Here is an 18618-nt window from a genome sequence, read left to right on the forward strand (position 1 = left end):
AAAAAAATTTGCTTCAGTTCTTATTTTCCTTCTGACATGTTCTTTTATTTTTCTTGTATCTTACAAAAATTTGTCACTAATTTTTGTACAATTTGATAGCTTTTACTCAAGGTGATTTTCCTTTGTATCTCTTCCTGGTTTTATTAACTCAAGAAAATCTATATTCACAGAGGGGAGGATACTGGGTGGTTTTATTTTTGTTAAATTGCTTAATTTACTTCTCCACAATAGTTAGATTCTTTCATATATGTTTTGCTTAAATCTATAGCTAATTATTCTTTATTATTGAAACACAATCCTTTTTGTAGTCTATTTAATGCCCGAGAACTTATTGTACCATGTATTTAAACTATCTATGGAGGATTTAGGAACATCATAGAACTGACTTTGCCTTTGGTATCTGGAATGACTATCCTTTGCTCCCTGATATATCCTGAAACTTCTGTTTCATCTGTAACACTGAAATAATCCATGAGAGACAGTTACAAATCACTACACTTTAATTAAGCCAGTTAAGAGTATAGTGAGTCTAACCAGCTGACCAACAACAGGCTTTTGCTTGGGAAAGATTCTTGGTGCCACAAATGAAGATAGAGATTTTAAAATCAGAAGGTTACATTCACATCACACCTGATGTAGGCTTATAACCTTTGATCTCATAAAACATCACACAAGGCTGTTCCTCCAAAGGAACCAGACTGTTTTTATCTGTCAGGATTCTTTCTCAGCAAGGAAAGGGAAGGGCCTATTGATCTTATTTAAAAAAAAAACACAATAGGACTAAATGTCAACTCACAGATTGGGAAAAGATCTTTACCAACCCTGCATCCCAGAGAGGGCTAATATCCAAAATATATAAAGAACTTAAGAAGTTAGACTCCAGAAAGCCAAATACAGAGATAAACAAAGAATTCTCAACTGAGGAATCTCAATTGACAAAGAAGTACCTAAAGAAATGTTCAAAATCCTCAGTCATCAGGGAAATGCAAATCAAAATAACCCTGAGATTCCACCTCATACCAATCATAATGGCTAAGATCAAGAACTCACGTGACAGCCGATGCTTTTGAGAATGTGGAGACATAGGAACATTCCTCCATTGCTGATGGGATTGCAAGCTGGTAAAACCATTTTGGAAAACAATCTGGCCATTCTTCAGAAAATTGGAAATATTTCTACTTGAAGACCCAGCTGTACCTCTCTTGGGCATATACCCAAATGATGCTCCAACATATAACAAACACACATGCTCCAGTATGTTCATAGCAGTCTTATTTATAATAGCCAGAAGCTGGAAAGAATCCAGATGCCCTTCAACAGAGGAATGGATACAGAAAATGTGGTACATTTACACAATGGAGCTATTAAAAACAATGACATCATGAAATTGTGAGGCAAATGGATGGAACTAGAAAATATCATCCTGAGTGAGGTAACCCAAACACAAAAGAACAGACATGGTATGTATTTACTGATAAGTGGATATTAGGCAAAAAGCTAAGAATAACCACGATACAACTCACAGACCATATGAAGCTCAAAAAGAAGGATGATCAAAGTGTGGATGTTTCAGTCCTACTTAAAAGGGGAAACAAAATAATCGCAGGAGGTAGATGGAGGGGGGACCTGAGAGGGAGAGAAGAGGATGAGGAGGAAGAAGAGAAGGAAGAAGAGGAGGAGGGGGAAAAGGAGGGCAGGATCATATATGGGAAGAGACAGGAGAGAAGTTCAGAGAGTCAGGAAAATGAATAGAAATATGTAGCAGTGGGAGATGGGTAACTGAGGGCAACCACTGGAAAGTCCCAGATGACAGGAAAGTGAAAGGTTCCCAGGACCCAACAGGATGACATTAGCCAAAATACCCAACAAAGGGGAGCTAAACCCTGTAGAGATCATCTCCAGTAGATGGGCATGGCCCCCAGTTGAGGGATGGGGCTACCCACCCATCTCAAAATTTTAACCCAGAATTGTTCCTATAGAAAGGAAACATAGAGACAAAAAATGGAGCAGAGACTGAAGGAAAGGCCATCCAGAGACTGCCCCACCTAGGGATCCATCATATCTGTAGGCACAAAACCCAGACACTATTGCTGATGCAAAGAAGTGCTGCTGACAAGAGTCTGGTGTGACTGTTCTCTGAAAGACTCTGCCAGAACCTGACTAATACAGATGCAGATACTCACAGCCAACCATCAGACTGAGCTCAGGGATCCCAATGGAAGTATTAGGGGAAGGACTGAAGGAGCTGAAGGCGATTACAACCCCATAGGAAGAACAGCAATATCAACAGAGCTCCCAGGGACTAAACCACCAACCAAAGAGTATATATGGAGGGACCCATGGCTCCAACTTCATATAAACTAGAGGATTGCTTCACACATCACAGGGAGATTGTAGAGGAGTGAGGCAGGAATGGGTGGGTGGACGAAGGAGAACCCTCATAGAGACAAAGCAGAGGGGGAATAGGATTTGGGCTTTGAGGAGGGGAAACCAGGAAGAGGAACATATTTGAAATGTAAATAAATAAAATGTCCAATAAAAAAATAAATGATACACCTGCCAGAGACACCGCCGGACCCTGAAGGAAACAGACCGGATAAACAGTTCTCTGCACCCAAATCCCGTGGGAGGGAGAGCTAAACCTTCAGAGAGGCAGACACGCCTGGGAAACCAGAAGAGACTGCTCCCTGCACACATCTCGGACGGACGCCAGAGGAAAAAGCCAAAGACCATCTGGAACCCTGGTGCACTGAAGCTCCCGGAAGGGGCGGCACAGGTCTTCCTGGTTGCTGCCGCTGCAGAGAGCCCCTGGGCAGCACCCCACGAGCGAACCTGAGCCTCGGGACCACAGGTAAGACCAAATTTTCTGCTGCAAGAAAGCTGCCTGGTGAACTCAAGACACAGGCCCACAGGAACAGCTGAAGACCTGTAGAGAGGAAAAACTACACGCCCGAAAGCAGAACACTCTGTCCCCAGAACTGACTGAAAGAGAGGAAAACAGGTCTACAGCACTCCTGACACACAGGCTTATAGGACAGTCTAGCCACTGTCAGAAATAACAGAACAAAGTAACACTAGAGATAATCTGATGGCGAGAGGCAAGCGCAGGAACCCAAGCAACAGAAACCAAGACTACATGCCATCATCGGAGCCCAATTCTCCCACCAAAACAAACATGGAATATCCAAACACACCAGAAAAGCAAGATCTAGTTTCAAAATCATATTTGATCATGATGCTGGAGGACTTCAAGAAAGACATGAACACACTTAGGGAAACACAGGAAAACATTAATAAACAAGTAAAAGCCTACAGAGAAGAATCGCAAAAATCCCTGAAAGAATTCCAGGAAAACACAATCAAACAGTTGAAGGAATTAAAAATGGAAATAGAAGCAATCAAGAAAGAACACATGGAAACAACCCTGGATATAGAAAACCAAAAGAAGAGACAAGGAGCTGTAGATACAAGCTTCACCAACAGAATACAAGAGATGGAAGAGAGAATCTCAGGAGCAGAAGATTCCATAGAAATCATTGACTCAACTGTCAAAGATAATGTAAAGCGGAAAAAGCTACTGGTCCAAAACATACAGGAAATCCAGGACTCAATGAGAAGATCAAACCTAAGGATAATAGGTATAGAAGAGAGTGAAGACTCCCAGCTCAAAGGACCAGTAAATATCTTCAACAAAATCATAGAAGAAAACTTCCCTAACCTAAAAAAAGAGATACCCATAGACATACAAGAAGCCTACAGAACTCCAAATAGATTGGACCAGAAAAGAAACACCTCCCGTCACATAATTGTCAAAACACCAAACGCACAAAATAAAGAAAGAATATTAAAAGCAGTAAGGGAAAAAGGTCAAGTAACATATAAAGGGAGACCTATCAGAATCACACCAGACTTCTCGCCAGAAACTATGAAGGCCAGAAGATCCTGGACTGATGTCATACAGACCTTAAGAGAACACAAATGCCAGCCCAGGTTACTGTATCCTGCAAAACTCTCAATTAACATTGATGGAGAGACCAAGATATTCCATGACAAAACCAAATTTACACAATATGTTTCTACAAATCCAGCACTACAAAGGACAATAAATGGTAAAGCCCAACATAAGGAGGCAAGCTATACCCTAGAAGAAGCAAGAAACTAATCGTCTTGGCAACAAAACAAAGAGAATGAAAGCACACAAACATAACCTCACATCCAAATATGAATATAACGGGAAGCAATAATCACTATTCCTTAATATCTCTCAATATCAATGGCCTCAACTCCCCAATAAAAAGACATAGATTAACAAACTGGATACGCAACGAGGACCCTGCATTCTGCTGCCTACAGGAAACACACCTCAGAGACAAAGACAGACACTACCTCAGAGTGAAAGGCTGGAAAACAACTTTCCAAGCAAATGGTCAGAAGAAGCAAGCTGGAGTAGCCATTCTAATATCAAATAAAATCAATTTTCAATTAAAAGTCATCAAAAAAGATAAGGAAGGACACTTCATTTTCATCAAAGGAAAAATCAACCAAGATGAACTCTCAATCCTAAATATCTATGCCCCAAATACAAGGGCACCTACATACGTAAAAGAAACCCTACTAAAGCTCAAAACACACATTGCACCTCAGACAATAATAGTGGGAGATTTCAACACCCCACTCTCATCAATGGACAGATCATGGAAACAGAAATTAAACAGTGATGTCGACAGACTAAGAGAAGTCATGAGCCAAATGGACTTAACGGATATTTATAGAACATTCTATCCTAAAGCAAAAGGATATACCTTCTTCTCAGCTCCTCATGGTACTTTCTCCAAAATTGACCATATAATTGGTCAAAAAACGGACCTCAACAGGTACAGAAAGATAGAAATAATCCCATGCGTGCTATCGGACCACCACGGCCTAAAACTGGTCTTCAAAAACAATAAGGGAAGAATGCCCACATATACGTGGAAATTGAACAATGCTCTACTCAACGATAACCTGGTCAAGGAAGAAATAAAGAAAGAAATTAAAAACTTTTTAGAATTTAATGAAAATGAAGATACAACATACTCAAACTTATGGGACACAATGAAAGCTGTGCTAAGAGGAAAACTCATAGCGTTGAGTGCCTGCAGAAAGAAACAGGAAAGAGCATATGTCAGCAGCTTGACAGCACACCTAAAAGCTCTAGAACAAAAAGAAGCAAATACACCCAGGAGGAGTAGAAGGCAGGAAATAATCAAACTCAGAGCTGAAATCAACCAAGTAGAAACAAAAAGGACCATAGAAAGAATCAACAGAACCAAAAGTTGGTTCTTTGAGAAAATCAACAAGATAGATAAACCCTTAGCCAGACTAACGAGAGGACACAGAGAGTGCGTCCAAATTAACAAAATCAGAAATGAAAAGGGAGACATAACTACAGATTCAGAGGAAATTCAAAAAATCATCAGATCTTACTATAAAAACCTATATTCAACAAAATTTGAAAATCTTCAGGAAATGGACAATTTCCTAGACAGATACCAGGTATCGAAGTTAAATCAGGAACAGATAAACCAGTTAAACAACCCCATAACTCCTAAGGAAATAGAAGCAGTCATTAAAGGTCTCCCAACCAAAAAGAGCCCAGGTCCAGACGGGTTTAGTGCAGAATTCTATCAAACCTTCATAGAAGACCTCATACCAATATTATCCAAACTATTCCACAAAATTGAAACAGATGGAGCCCTACCGAATTCCTTCTACGAAGCCACAATTACTCTTATACCTAAACCACACAAAGACACAACAAAGAAAGAGAACTTCAGACCAATTTCCGTTATGAATGTCGACGCAAAAATACTCAATAAAATTCTGGCAAACCGAATTCAAGAGCACATCAAAACAATCATCCACCATGATCAAGTAGGCTTCATCCCAGGCATGCAGGGATGGTTTAATATACGGAAAACCCTCAACGTGATCCATTATATAAACAAACTGAAAGAACAGAACCACATGATCATTTCATTAGATGCTGAGAAAGCATTTGACAAAATTCAACACCCCTTCATGATAAAAGTCCTGGAAAGAATAGGAATTCAAGGCCCATACCTAAACATAGTAAAAGCCATATACAGCAAACCAGTTGCTAACATTAAACTAAATGGAGAGAAACTTGAAGCAATCCCACTAAAATCAGGGACTAGACAAGGCTGCCCACTCTCTCCCTACTTATTCAATATAGTTCTTGAAGTTCTAGCCAGAGCAATCAGACAACAAAAGGAGATCAAAGGGATACAGATCGGAAAAGAAGAGGTCAAAATATCACTATTTGCAGATGACATGATTGTATATTTAAGTGATCCCAAAAGTTCCACCAGAGAACTACTAAAGCTGATAAACAACTTCAGCAAAGTGGCTGGGTATAAAATTAACTCAAATAAATCAGTTGCCTTCCTCTATACAAAAGAGAAACAAGCCGAGAAAGAAATTAGGGAAACGACACCCTTCATAATAGACCCAAATAATATAAAGTACCTCGGTGTGACTTTAACCAAGCAAGTAAAAGATCTGTACAATAAGAACTTCAAGACACTGAGGAAAGAAATTGAAGAAGACCTCAGAAGATGGAAAGATCTCCCATGCTCATGGATTGGCAGGATTAATATAGTAAAAATGGCCATTTTACCAAAAGCAATCTACAGATTCAATGCAATCCCCATCAAAATACCAATCCAATTCTTCAAAGAGTTAGACAGAACAATTTGCAAATTCATCTGGAATAACAAAAAACCCAGGATAGCTAAAGCTATCCTCAACAATAAAAGGACTTCAGGGGGAATCACTATCCCTGAACTCAAGCAGTATTACAGAGCAATAGTGATAAAAACTGCATGGTATTGGTACAGAGACAGACAGATAGACCAATGGAATAGAATTGAAGACCCAGAAATGAACCCACACACCTATGGTCACTTGATTTTTGACAAAGGAGCCAAAACCATCCAATGGAAAAAAGATAGCATTTTCAGCAAATGGTGCTGGTTCTACTGGAGGGCAACATGTAGAAGAATGCAGATCGATCCATCCTTATCACCCTGTACAAAGCTTAAGTCCAAGTGGATCAAGGACCTCCACATCAAACCAGACACACTCAAACTAATAGAAGAAAAACTAGGGAAGCATCTGGAACACATGGGCACTGGAAAAAATTTCCTGAACAAAACACCAATGGCTTATGCTCTAAGATCAAGAATCGACAAATGGGATCTCATAAAACTGCAAAGCTTCTGTAAGGCAAAGGACACTGTGGTTAGGACAAAACGGCAACCAACAGATTGGGAAAAGATCTTTACCAATCCTACAACAGATAGAGGCCTTATATCCAAAATATATAAAGAACTCAAGAAGTTAGACCGCAGGGAAACAAATAACCCTATTAAAAAATGGGGTTCAGAGCTAAACAAAGAATTCACAGCTGAGGAATGCCGAATGGCGGAGAAACACCTAAAGAAATGTTCAACATCTTTAGTCATAAGGGAAATGCAAATCAAAACAACCCTGAGATTTCACCTCACACCAGTGCGATTGGCTAAGATCAAAAACTCAGGTGACAGCAGATGCTGGCGAGGATGTGGAGAAAGAGGAACACTCCTCCATTGTTGGTGGGATTGCAGACTGGTAAAACCATTCTGGAAATCAGTCTGGAGGTTCCTCAGAAAATTGGACATTGAACTGCCTGAGGATCCAGCTATACCTCTCTTGGGCATATACCCAAAAGATGCCTCAACATATAAAAGAGACACGTGCTCCACTATGTTCATCGCAGCCTTATTTATAATAGCCAGAAAATGGAAAGAACCCAGATGCCCTTCAACAGAGGAATGGATACAGAAAATGTGGTACATCTACACAATGGAATATTACTCAGCTATCAAAAACAACGACTTTATGAAATTCGTAGGCAAATGGTTGGAACTGGAAAATATCATCCTGAGTGAGCTAACCCAATCACAGAAAGACATACATGGTATGCACTCATTGATAAGTGGCTATTAGCCCAAATGCTTGAATTACCCTAGATCCCTAGAACAAACGAAACTCAAGACGGATGATCAAAATGTGAATGCTTCACTCCTTCTTTAAATGAGGAAAAAGAATACCCTTGGCAGGGAAGGGAGAGGCAAAGATTAAAACAGAGACTGAAGGAACACCCATTCAGAGCCTGCCCCACATGTGGCCCATACATATACAGCCACCCAATTAGACAAGATGGATGAAGCAAAGAAGTGCAGACCGACAGGAGCCGGATGTAGATCGCTCCTGAGAGACACAGCCAGAATACAGCAAATACAGAGGCGAATGCCAGCAGCAAACCACTGAACTGAGAATAGGTCCCCTATTGAAGGAATCAGAGAAAGAACTGGAAGAGCTTGAAGGGGCTCGAGACCCCAAAAGTACAACAATGCCAAACAACCAGAGCTTCCAGGGACTAAGCCACTACCTAAAGACTATACATGGACTGACCCTGGACTCTGACCCCATAGGTAGCAATGAATATCCTAGTAAGAGCACCAGTGGAAGGGGAAGCCCTGGGTCCTGCTAAGACTGAACCCCCAGTGAACTAGTCTATGGGGGGAGGGCGGCAATGGGGGGAGGGTTGGGAGGGGAACACCCATAAGGAAGGGGAGGGGAGAGGGGGATGTTTGCCCGGAAACCGGGAAAGGGAATAACACTCGAAATGTATATAAGAAATACTCAAGTTAATAAAAAAAAAATCAAAAAAAAAAAAGGATAACAAAAAAAAATAAAAAAATAAAAAATGGGGTTCAGAGCTAAACAAAGAATTCACAGCTGAGGAATGCCGAATGGCTGAGAAACACCTAAAGAAATGTTCAACATCTTTAGTCATAAGGGAAATGCAAATCAAAACAACCCTGAGATTTCACCTCACACCAGTGCGATTGGCTAAGATCAAAAACTCAGGTGACAGCAGATGCTGGCGAGGATGTGGAGAAAGAGGAACACTCCTCCATTGTTGGTGGGGTTGCAGACTGGTAAAACCATTCTGGAAATCAGTCTGGAGGTTCCTCAGAAAATTGGACATTGAACTGCCTGAGGATCCAGCTATACCTCTCTTGGGCATATACCCAAAAGATGCCTCAACATATAAAAGAGACACGTTCTCCACTATGTTCATCGCAGCCTTATTTATAATAGCCAGAAAATGGAAAGAACCCAGATGCCCTTCAACAGAGGAATGGATACAGAAAATGTGGTACATCTACACAATGGAATATTACTCAGCTATCAAAAACAACGACTTTATGAAATTCGTAGGCAAATGGTTGGAACTGGAAAATATCATCCTGAGTGAGCTAACCCAATCACAGAAAGACATACATGGTATGCACTCATTGATAAGTGGCTATTAGCCCAAATGCTTGAATTACCCTAGATCCCTAGAACAAACGAAACTCAAGACGGATGATCAAAATGTGAATGCTTCACTCCTTCTTTAAATGAGGAAAAAGAATACCCTTGGCAGGGAAGGGAGAGGCAAAGATTAAAACAGAGACTGAAGGAACACCATTCAGAGCCTGCCCCACATGTGGCCCATACATATACAGCCACCCAATTAGACAAGATGGATGAAGCAAAGAAGTGCAGACCGACAGGAGCCGGATGTAGATCGCTCCTGAGAGACACAGCCAGAATACAGCAAATACAGAGGCGAATGCCAGCAGCAAACCACTGAACTGAGAATAGGCCCCCTATTGAAGGAATCAGAGAAATAACTGGAAGAGCTTGAAGGGGCTCGAGACCCCAAAAGTACAACAATGCCAAGCAACCAGAGCTTCCAGAGACTAAGCCACTACCTAAAGACTATACATGGACTGACCCTGGACTCTGACCCCATAGGTAGCAATGAATATCCTAGTAAGAGCACCAGTGGAAGGGGAAGCCCTGGGTCCTGCTAAGACTGAACCCCCAGTGAACTAGTCTATGGGGGGAGGGCGGCAATGGGGGGAGGGTTGGGAGGGGAACACCCATAAGGAAGGGGAAGGGAGAGGGGGATGTTTGCCCAGAAACCGGGAAAGGGAATAACACTCGAAATGTATATAAGAAATACTCAAGTTGATAAAAAAAAAAAAAGAAAAAAAGAAAAAAAATGATAAATAAATTTTTTAGAAAACATTTCTTCAAGGGAAGGAGGTCAGGAGCCAAGACCTTTCTTAAGCTCTGAAAATACTATCATGTACCATTTTAGGCCCTTAGATTTCCTCATAATGTTCATATCTGCAGCTATTTTTGCATGCTCTTCTCTTTTGTCCCATTACAATCTGTGAAGGCTTCAGTAAAACAGGGATTATGTGTGATTTATGTTAAGGTCTAGATTTATATTCAATCATCTCTTGTTTGCATGCTGAGATGCATTAGGTGAGATTGAAGGAACAGTTAAATATTTTTTCTAAAGATAATATGATTTATATTTATTAAAGTATAGGTTAATAATATAGATATATTCAGGGTTTTATACATGCCAATTTTGAGATATTTATGAAATGTTTAAATATGTTTCTGGTAAATATTTAGAGATACAAAGCTACACCCAATATAGAGGAATATAGTGAGTGTATAAACTGGTGACATGACTGTTTCATGGCATGGCTGAGGCGAAGGATTTGGCCGTAAATAACGGGTTTACTGTAGAGAGAAAGAATAATCAGAGGCATCTGGAAGAGTCCAGAACAGAAAGAGAAAGTAGACTGAATGTGGCCAGCAGATTGGACCTGACCATGAGAGCATCAGGAACAGAGAAGAGTTCAAGAGAAATAACAGGGTTATAAGAAGAGTGGGTAGGTGGGGGTAGGGAAGCCAATGAGCTGAGGGAATGTAGGGGAGGTGAGGATATGAGAAGAGCTAAGATGCTGATGTCTACTTTGAAATGTATATAACATGTACTTGTAATACTGAGGGAGTCTGGAGACTAGCATGCTATTCTGTATGCTAACAAGTACCACCAATAGCCACTTGTCTCTTCTGCCAATGATAAGGAAAAACTTTTTTTCTTGGTAGAGGGGAACCAGCTTTACAAATTACTGAGGAGTGCCAGCTTTCATATTACTGCCAGAAATCTTCCTATTGTCCAGGCTGAGCCCATTTCTGGATATCTGGACTGCCTTTTGAAGTTTGGGGAACTAGGGTTTCCTTTGGACCTAACAATATCATCCATTATTGGTAGCATGTGTTGGATGATAGAAGTACAGAGGATGTGAATGTTTGTCTTTTTAACTGACAGATAACACATTACTATCTCATCCCACAGGAATTTAAAACTAAACCTGCAATAAACAACTTGTCACTGAACATCTATGAGGGGCAAGTCACTGTTCTTCTGGGACACAATGGGGCAGGAAAGACCACAACCTTGTCTGTTCTCACAGGTGTGTATTTGTCTGCATCCAGGGTAAAGGTATCTTTCTGAGATTGAAAAACAGTTGAGTCTAATTCTTGGGACCATCAATCTCTCCAGACACAACAGAACAGTCATGTGTCTTGGCTAAGGTTTCCACTGCTGTGCAGAGACACCATGACAAAGACAACTCTGATAAAGAAAAACATTTTTTGTGGCTGGCTTGACAGTTTCAGAGATTCAGTCTGTTATGGCAGACTGATGTGCGCTGGAGAGGGAACTGAGAGTTCTGCATCTTGATCCAAAGGCAGCAAGAGGAGACTGTGTGTCACACTGGGTATAGCTTAAATGTATATAAGACCTCAAAGCCTGCTTCCACAAGGACACACTTTCTCCAATAAGGCCATAATTACTCCAATAAAGCCATACTCCCTAACAGTGCCACTCCCTATGAGCCAACCATTCGAACACATGAGTCTGTGGGGGCCAAACCTATTCAAATCACACTATTTGAACCAAATTACTCTTACAAGAAGTTGAGAATTCAATAAACGTCACTCTGAATAACAAAAGGATTTAAAAAAAAAAGGTTATGCCAATCCAGGGGAAAGCAGATATGCTGTGTTCCTATAAAACCTTCCTTCACTGAGGCAGTTTAGCTCATAGCCTAGAGGATGGTTTTCATTAGTTTTCTTTCTTAGGTAGGAGAAAGGAGAGAATGCACCCTCTGCCTAGTCTCTTGGACTCAAGTTTGCTCTCCAAGGGCCGAATTTCTACACCATTTCTTCCCAAATGCTGAAACAATGCTGGGACTTGGACACCTGAACAGCAGGGAACAAATGATAGAGGGAAATTGTTTCCTTATAGTCTTCAGTCTTCTGACATAATGAGAAAGAGCAGAAAACCAAGGCAAATGGAGTCTTTTTCCAAACCTCTTAGAGTTCCAGCTGAAGGACTGATTTCTATTTCACTTATGCTGAGTGCTAAGGGAACAATGAAGCCCAGAAACTAGGTTAGCAAAGAGCGAAAGAGAAGGCAGACATCCTCCTACAGTTGACCCTGCCCTGCAGGTTGGAAAAATGTACAGGACAAGTACTTTTCCTCCCTGGAGACAGAAAACCTAGAGCAAGACTCACTCCCATGTCTTTCTGTGTTCTCCAAATAACTAATCTCTTTTCCACTTTATGTTAAACAGTTTCTGTGTAATGTATTACCTATAAATAACAGTACTACATAAAGGACTCTAAACTGTGTTAAAGTGTTCAACTTCATGTTACATGTTACTTCCCAAAAGCAAATAATGGAGGTATGGATATGGTGTGTTTAGCATACTAAATTATATGTATATTTCAAAACACATCAACATGCATACTTTAAATGCATATGATTCTTTATCAAATATATATCAATAAAGCTAAAAGCTAAAATTACACTATAATTCTCTTTTGGATAATGTCCAGGAATATTGAGAACAGTCTTAAGAGACACTTTCACACTCAAGTTTCTAGCAGATTTGCCAAAGCTACAGAAGTAATCCAGATTTCTGTTAACAGACAACTGGTAAGAAAAATGTAGTATATTCATATTCATATAATAAAATTCTCAGACTGAAACCAGAAGGAAATCCTGTCTCATGCTATAACATGGATAAAATCTGATATTACTAAGTAAACCAATTTAAAAAAGAAAAATTTAGAATAATTCCACTATGAGCTATCTACAGCTGCCAGCTTCATAGAAACAGGCCAGAGAATCCTGATAGACAGACAGAGGCTGATTTTTTTCATCACAAATAATGGAAAACAGCTGGTGGCACAGTGACATTTTTAAAGTAGAGGAGGGTATAGATTTTTAACCAAACCTTTATGTTTTATGACTAACAAAACTGTCCCTTAAAAATAATAGAGAAATTTAGATATAAGCAGAAAATAGAGACTGAGGGAGTTCAGTACTATAACATTTAGCATTACAGAAAATTCTGGAATCCTTTGCGTCATAATTAAAGTAAACTAGAAAGTAACTTAAATCTTCTATGAAGGAGACAGTTAAATCAACTGCATGTATAAATAAAATAAGTATGATTGTAGTTTTGCTTTGCTAGACTATTAGAAAGACAAATGTATAAAAATTGTTAATCATTATTGAGAACATATGTATAAAAATGTAAATTGTGGTGCAACGTAAAGGGAACGAGGTGTACATGTATGAGAACAGAGTTTAGGTTAACTGTTTATCTTTGTTCCTGTACCCTCTTGGGTCTTTCCCAGTAAATATCTGGAATGGGGTTTGCAGTGCTGTGTAACTTCGTGCTGTATGCTGGTACTCCTTGGTTCCCAACTATTAGGATACCTTTCCCTTCAGAGCCACAACAGTTTCATCTTCAAAACGTTTCCTTTCAGAGATGTAACACTCACACCTAGTATTTTACAAATGCAGTAACTATTGGATTTCAATATATATTAGACTATAGCAACTAATCTGAATGTTTTAATAATACATTTCATAAGTAAATAAAAAGGACTAATTCTATCACCCTAAAGGCAATTTCTGGGTGTTTTTCTTTATTTCTCTGTAGACAACAGTACCAATTGCCTTAATACTTAGAGTCTGATAAGAGCTTGCAATTGTATTGTTTATATTACATGGAAACTTAGCTTATCCCATATCTTCTATGTAATTCTAGGTCGTTTTGCTGCTACCAGAGGAGAGGCCTATATTAATGGGTATAATATTTCAGATAACATGGCTGAAATTAGAAAAGACTTGGGCTTCTGCCCTCAACACGACCTATTGTTTGATGATTTGACACTATCAGAACATCTTTTTTTCTACTGTATGGTGAGTCAGAAGTAATTGACTTTCTTCTTTGATATGAAGATCTATTAATTTTAACTTTTTAAATAAATTTATTTTACTATTATGAAAAAAAACTTAAACTTTTAACTCTCGTATGGCCTGCCTGATGTTAATACAGATATATATTGAACAATGCCATAATCAAGTTAAGCATACCTAATTATAATCCAGAGTTTCTCTCTGCATTTTAAAGGACTTCTTGTGGCCTGGCTTCAGTATATTGTTCTGTAGTGCTTGATCCAAGATCTCCTGACATCGAGCTGCCAAGCTCCTGGTTCAGCAAGAGTTTTATTTTGTTTTTTGTTTGTTTGTTTGTTTGTTTGTTTGTTTTAATGACTATAATTATTTCAATATTCAGAGCTCTTTTAATATTGTATCAGTCTGTACCATGTATACAGTATCTGTTCGTCCATCTAACACTGGAAAGTGATTCAGTCATGGTTTTTAGTGTTAGGATTATATCTGTATATGCAAATGTGGTAATGAATACACAACTTTGTGAACATCCTGTACAACATCATTTTCTTGCTTCTCTTCTCGCTGAGTACTTCCTGCTTTCCCAGATTCTTTTGTCATTTGTTCAGCCATAAATTATCACCTTTAACGGCTGTACTACATCTAGCCTGCAGAGAGACAAATAGTCATCTCCCTGTGAGCCTTCCCTATGGAGCCACAGAGCTATGGAGAAGTTTTCTCCTCCCTCAGAGTTTGACTCTTGCAGACTTGTGACTTATTCCTGCCACTGTCCCCACCAGAAGAATTTCATGGCTGGAGTACAAAAGAAGGAGAAAAATATTTGGTCCTCTGGCTGTCTGGTTTCCTTTTCCATTCAAATCAAACTGGAGAGTTTCTCTTTGCTCTCAGTCTTGACTAGAGAACTCACTTGCTTGCTTTGGATTGCTTGGAGTTCATGCTAAAGGGTACACAGGAAAGTGCTTAATGCACCATTGTCTCAGTGGTATTCTAGACTCTGGGCTTCTGCAGAAAGCTTCTGACTTGACTTTCCACAGTTGTCTGTGAGTAACATGGTCAGTAGGCTATAAAGAAGTATATAGCATTTGGAGCTTATCACACATGTGTGTGTGTGTGTGTGTGTGTGTGTGTGTGTGTGTGTGTATGCGCGTGCGCACATGCGCACGTATGTTTCCATCTCTTTGTTAATGGGCTACAGATAATCTTTATCCAGGTTTTTTAACATAATCTTCCACCAAGTTACATCTCTAGTCTCTGAAAAAAAAATTTTATAATATATTTTTTATTATTATTAACTTGATTATTTCTTATTTACATTTCTTTTTTTTTAATAAAGAGAGCTTTTTATTAACTTGAGTGTTTCTTATTTACATTTCGAGTGTTATTCCCTTTCCCCGGTTTCCAGGCAAACATCCCCCTAATCCCTCCCCCTCCCCTTCTTTATGGGTGTTCCCCTCCCCTACCTCCCCCCATTACTGCCCTCCCCCCAACACTCACGTTCACTGGGGGTTCAGTCTTAGCAGGACCAAGGGCTTCCCCTTCCACTGGTGATCTTACTAGAATATTCATTGCTACCTATGAGGTCAGAGTCCAGGGTCAGTCCATGTATAGTCTTTAGGTAGTGGCTTAGTCCCTGGAAGCTCTGGTTGATTGGCATTGTTGTTCATAAGGGGTATCGAGCTCCTTCAAGCTCTTCGAGTTCTTTCTCTGATTCCTTCAACAGGGGTCCCGTTCTCAGTTCAGTGGTTTGCTGCTGGCATTCGCCCCTGTATTTGCTGTATTCTGGCTGTGTCTCTCAGGAGCGATATACATCCGGCTCCTGTCGGCCTGCACTTTTTTGCTGCATTCATCTTGTCTAATTGGATGGCTGTATATGTATGGGGCACATGTGGGGCAGGCTCTGAATGGTGTTCCTTCTGTGTCTGTTTTAATCTTTGCCTCTCTATTCCCTGCTAAGGGTATTCTTATTCCCCTTTTAAAGAAGGAGTGAAGCATTCACATTTTGATCATCTGTCTTGAGTTTCATTTGTTCTAGGCATCTAGGGTAATTCAAGCATTTGGGCTAATAGCCACTTATCAGTGAGTGCATACCATGTATGTCTTTCTGTGTTTGGGTTAGCTCACTCAGGATGATATTTTCCAGTTCCAACCATTTGCCTACGAATTTCATAAAGTCGTTGTTTTTGATAGCTGAGTAATATTCCATTGTGTAGATGTACCACATTTTCTGTATCCATTCCTCTGTTGAAGGGCATCTGGGTTCTTTCCAGCTTCTGGCTATTATAAATAAGGCTGCAATGAACATAGTGGAGCACGTGTCTTTTTTATATGTTGGGGCACCTTTTGGGAAAAATTTTGTTTTAGGAACCGTGCCTTAGATGTGAGGGAAGATACACAAGATAGAAGACACTTTTAATTGATATAAATAAAACAGATGTAAAGTATTTCTAGGGATACGTCTGCAATACACTTGTATCTGTATAATGTCTAATGATCCTTGATTCTTTCTGACAATAAAATTGGATGCATAATATGAATTCTGGCTTCTCTTAACAGATAAAAGGACACCCTCAAAACATAAATTGTGTGGAAATTAACCGTATGCTGTCTGTTTTTAACCTGCAAGAAAACTACCATACATTATCAGGCTCAGTGAGTGGAGGAGTGAGGCGCAAACTCTCCATCATTTTAGCACTTATGGGGGGCTCCAAGGTATTCAAAAGACAAAGAAAGGGGAACATGTGAGCAGAGTGGGAGGTGAAGCAGGGGCTCTGAATGAGTGTCTGTGGCGTCTGAAAAGCTCAGCTCTCTAAAACCTGCAGGCTGTGATGAATATGAAAGGAAACATAACAGTGTAGAAAGAAGAGAATTGTCTGCATTTTTATCACAACTGGTATAAAATAATGTTTGGGATTCTTATTATTAGGTTCCCATCTACTTTAGTTGCCATTCTGTGCCTTAGCTCCAGTGTGCTCCCTTCAAATAGTAAAGTAGTCTAATATTAATTGTCAGTGATCATACAATTGTTCTTCTGGCTTATAGGTAGTGATACTTGACGAACCATCATCTGGCATGGACCCAATGTCAAGGAGGGCCACCTGGGATATCCTTCAGCATTATAAACAGAATCGGACCATCTTACTGACCACCCACTACATGGATGAAGCTGACGTCCTGGGTGACCGCATTGCCATCATGGTCAGGGGGACCTTGCACTGCTGTGGCTCTTCAGTATTCCTGAAACAAATATATGGTCTCACTCCATTTTGATCTCTCTTAGGATAGCAATACCTTAATAATGCTTTTCTAACATTATCTTCATTATATTTTGATTATATACCCAAAACTTAATGACCTTCCTCCATTCTGCAATTTTTGTCTCAATTATAATTTTTTAATTTTTTTTTGTTCTTTGAGATTTTCATGTGTATTTTGATCATGGTTTTTTTGCAATTTTATGCAAAGTTGCTGACCCATTTTGTACTTGCTGACAATCTTTGCCTCTGTAATGTATTCCTGTATCCAGATTTTTTTTTGGCTGATTGAAATGACTGATTCATTCAATCAGTCAATCAGTCATCCATTGAGAGGAGGAAGGAGCTATCCTTTATTTTAACTTCTATGTTGACAACCAGTATCAAACCAAACCAGTGTTGTGATTATCAATAAAAATGTAATGCAGAATAAGTTAATAAAATAAATGAGGGCTGGAGAAATGGCTCAGTGGTTTAGAATACTTGTTGCTCTTGCAGAGGTCTTAGGTTAAATTTTCATCACCTACATGGCAGCTCATAATCATCTATAATTCCAGTTCCAAGGAATCCACTGCCCTCTTGTACCCTCCACAGAAACTAGGCATGCATGTGGTTCATAGATATATATGCATATACACATAAAATGAGATTATATGAGTGAAATAAAGCAATTTGATAATTATATGTATCTATAACAAGGAATAAAATTGATATCTTAAATAGTGAATTATTTTGGGTTAAAATTAGAGTAGGAATTTTACCAGAGGCTATAAATGTAAGTCATGGTAGTAAGATTCTAAAATTAGAGTATAGAAAAAGAAGTCGAAATTTTAAATGTTAATTAACATAAATGTATTCAGGATTTGAGTCCACTCAGTTCAATTACTGATCTCCTATGGCTAATTACCATGCTGTGTCCTTTATGTATTGTATTCAGAACAGTAACCCCACTTTATAGAACATAATCCCTTGAGAATTTCATATGTTGTATTTTGATCATATTCTCATATATTTTATTAGATTATTTTACATTGTGTATAAAGATGTATTTGCCTGCCCACATGTATGTATACATACCACATGCGTGCCTAGTACCAGTGGAGGTCAGGGCATTATATTTTCTGGAGC

The 18618-nt window shown here is 39.4% G+C and overlaps 1 protein-coding gene across 12 annotated transcripts in view; it reads left to right on the plus strand.

Moving 5' to 3' along the window:
* Positions 1 to 18618, plus strand: part of Abca16 (ATP-binding cassette, subfamily A (ABC1), member 16) — a 179648-nt gene that overhangs the window by 91101 nt on the left and 69929 nt on the right. For 10 of the 12 annotated variants that reach the window (XR_005499417.2, XM_039101179.2, XM_039101180.2 and 7 more), the window contains 4 exons: positions 11321 to 11438; positions 14091 to 14245; positions 16793 to 16948; positions 17279 to 17489. Coding sequence is in view for 11 of the 12 variants with exons in the window: in XM_039101179.2 (XP_038957107.1) it covers positions 11321 to 11438; positions 14091 to 14245; positions 16793 to 16948; positions 17279 to 17489 (640 nt within the window). In the remaining variant the exon portion in view is untranslated. The remainder of the gene's footprint in view (positions 1 to 11320; positions 11439 to 14090; positions 14246 to 16792; positions 16949 to 17278; positions 17490 to 18618) is intronic. The other 2 variants (XM_039101181.2, XM_039101183.2) reach the window with 2 other exon arrangements.

The sequence above is a fragment of the Rattus norvegicus genome, chromosome 1, assembly GCF_036323735.1.
Source record: "Rattus norvegicus strain BN/NHsdMcwi chromosome 1, GRCr8, whole genome shotgun sequence".
NCBI lineage: Eukaryota > Metazoa > Chordata > Mammalia > Rodentia > Muridae > Rattus > Rattus norvegicus.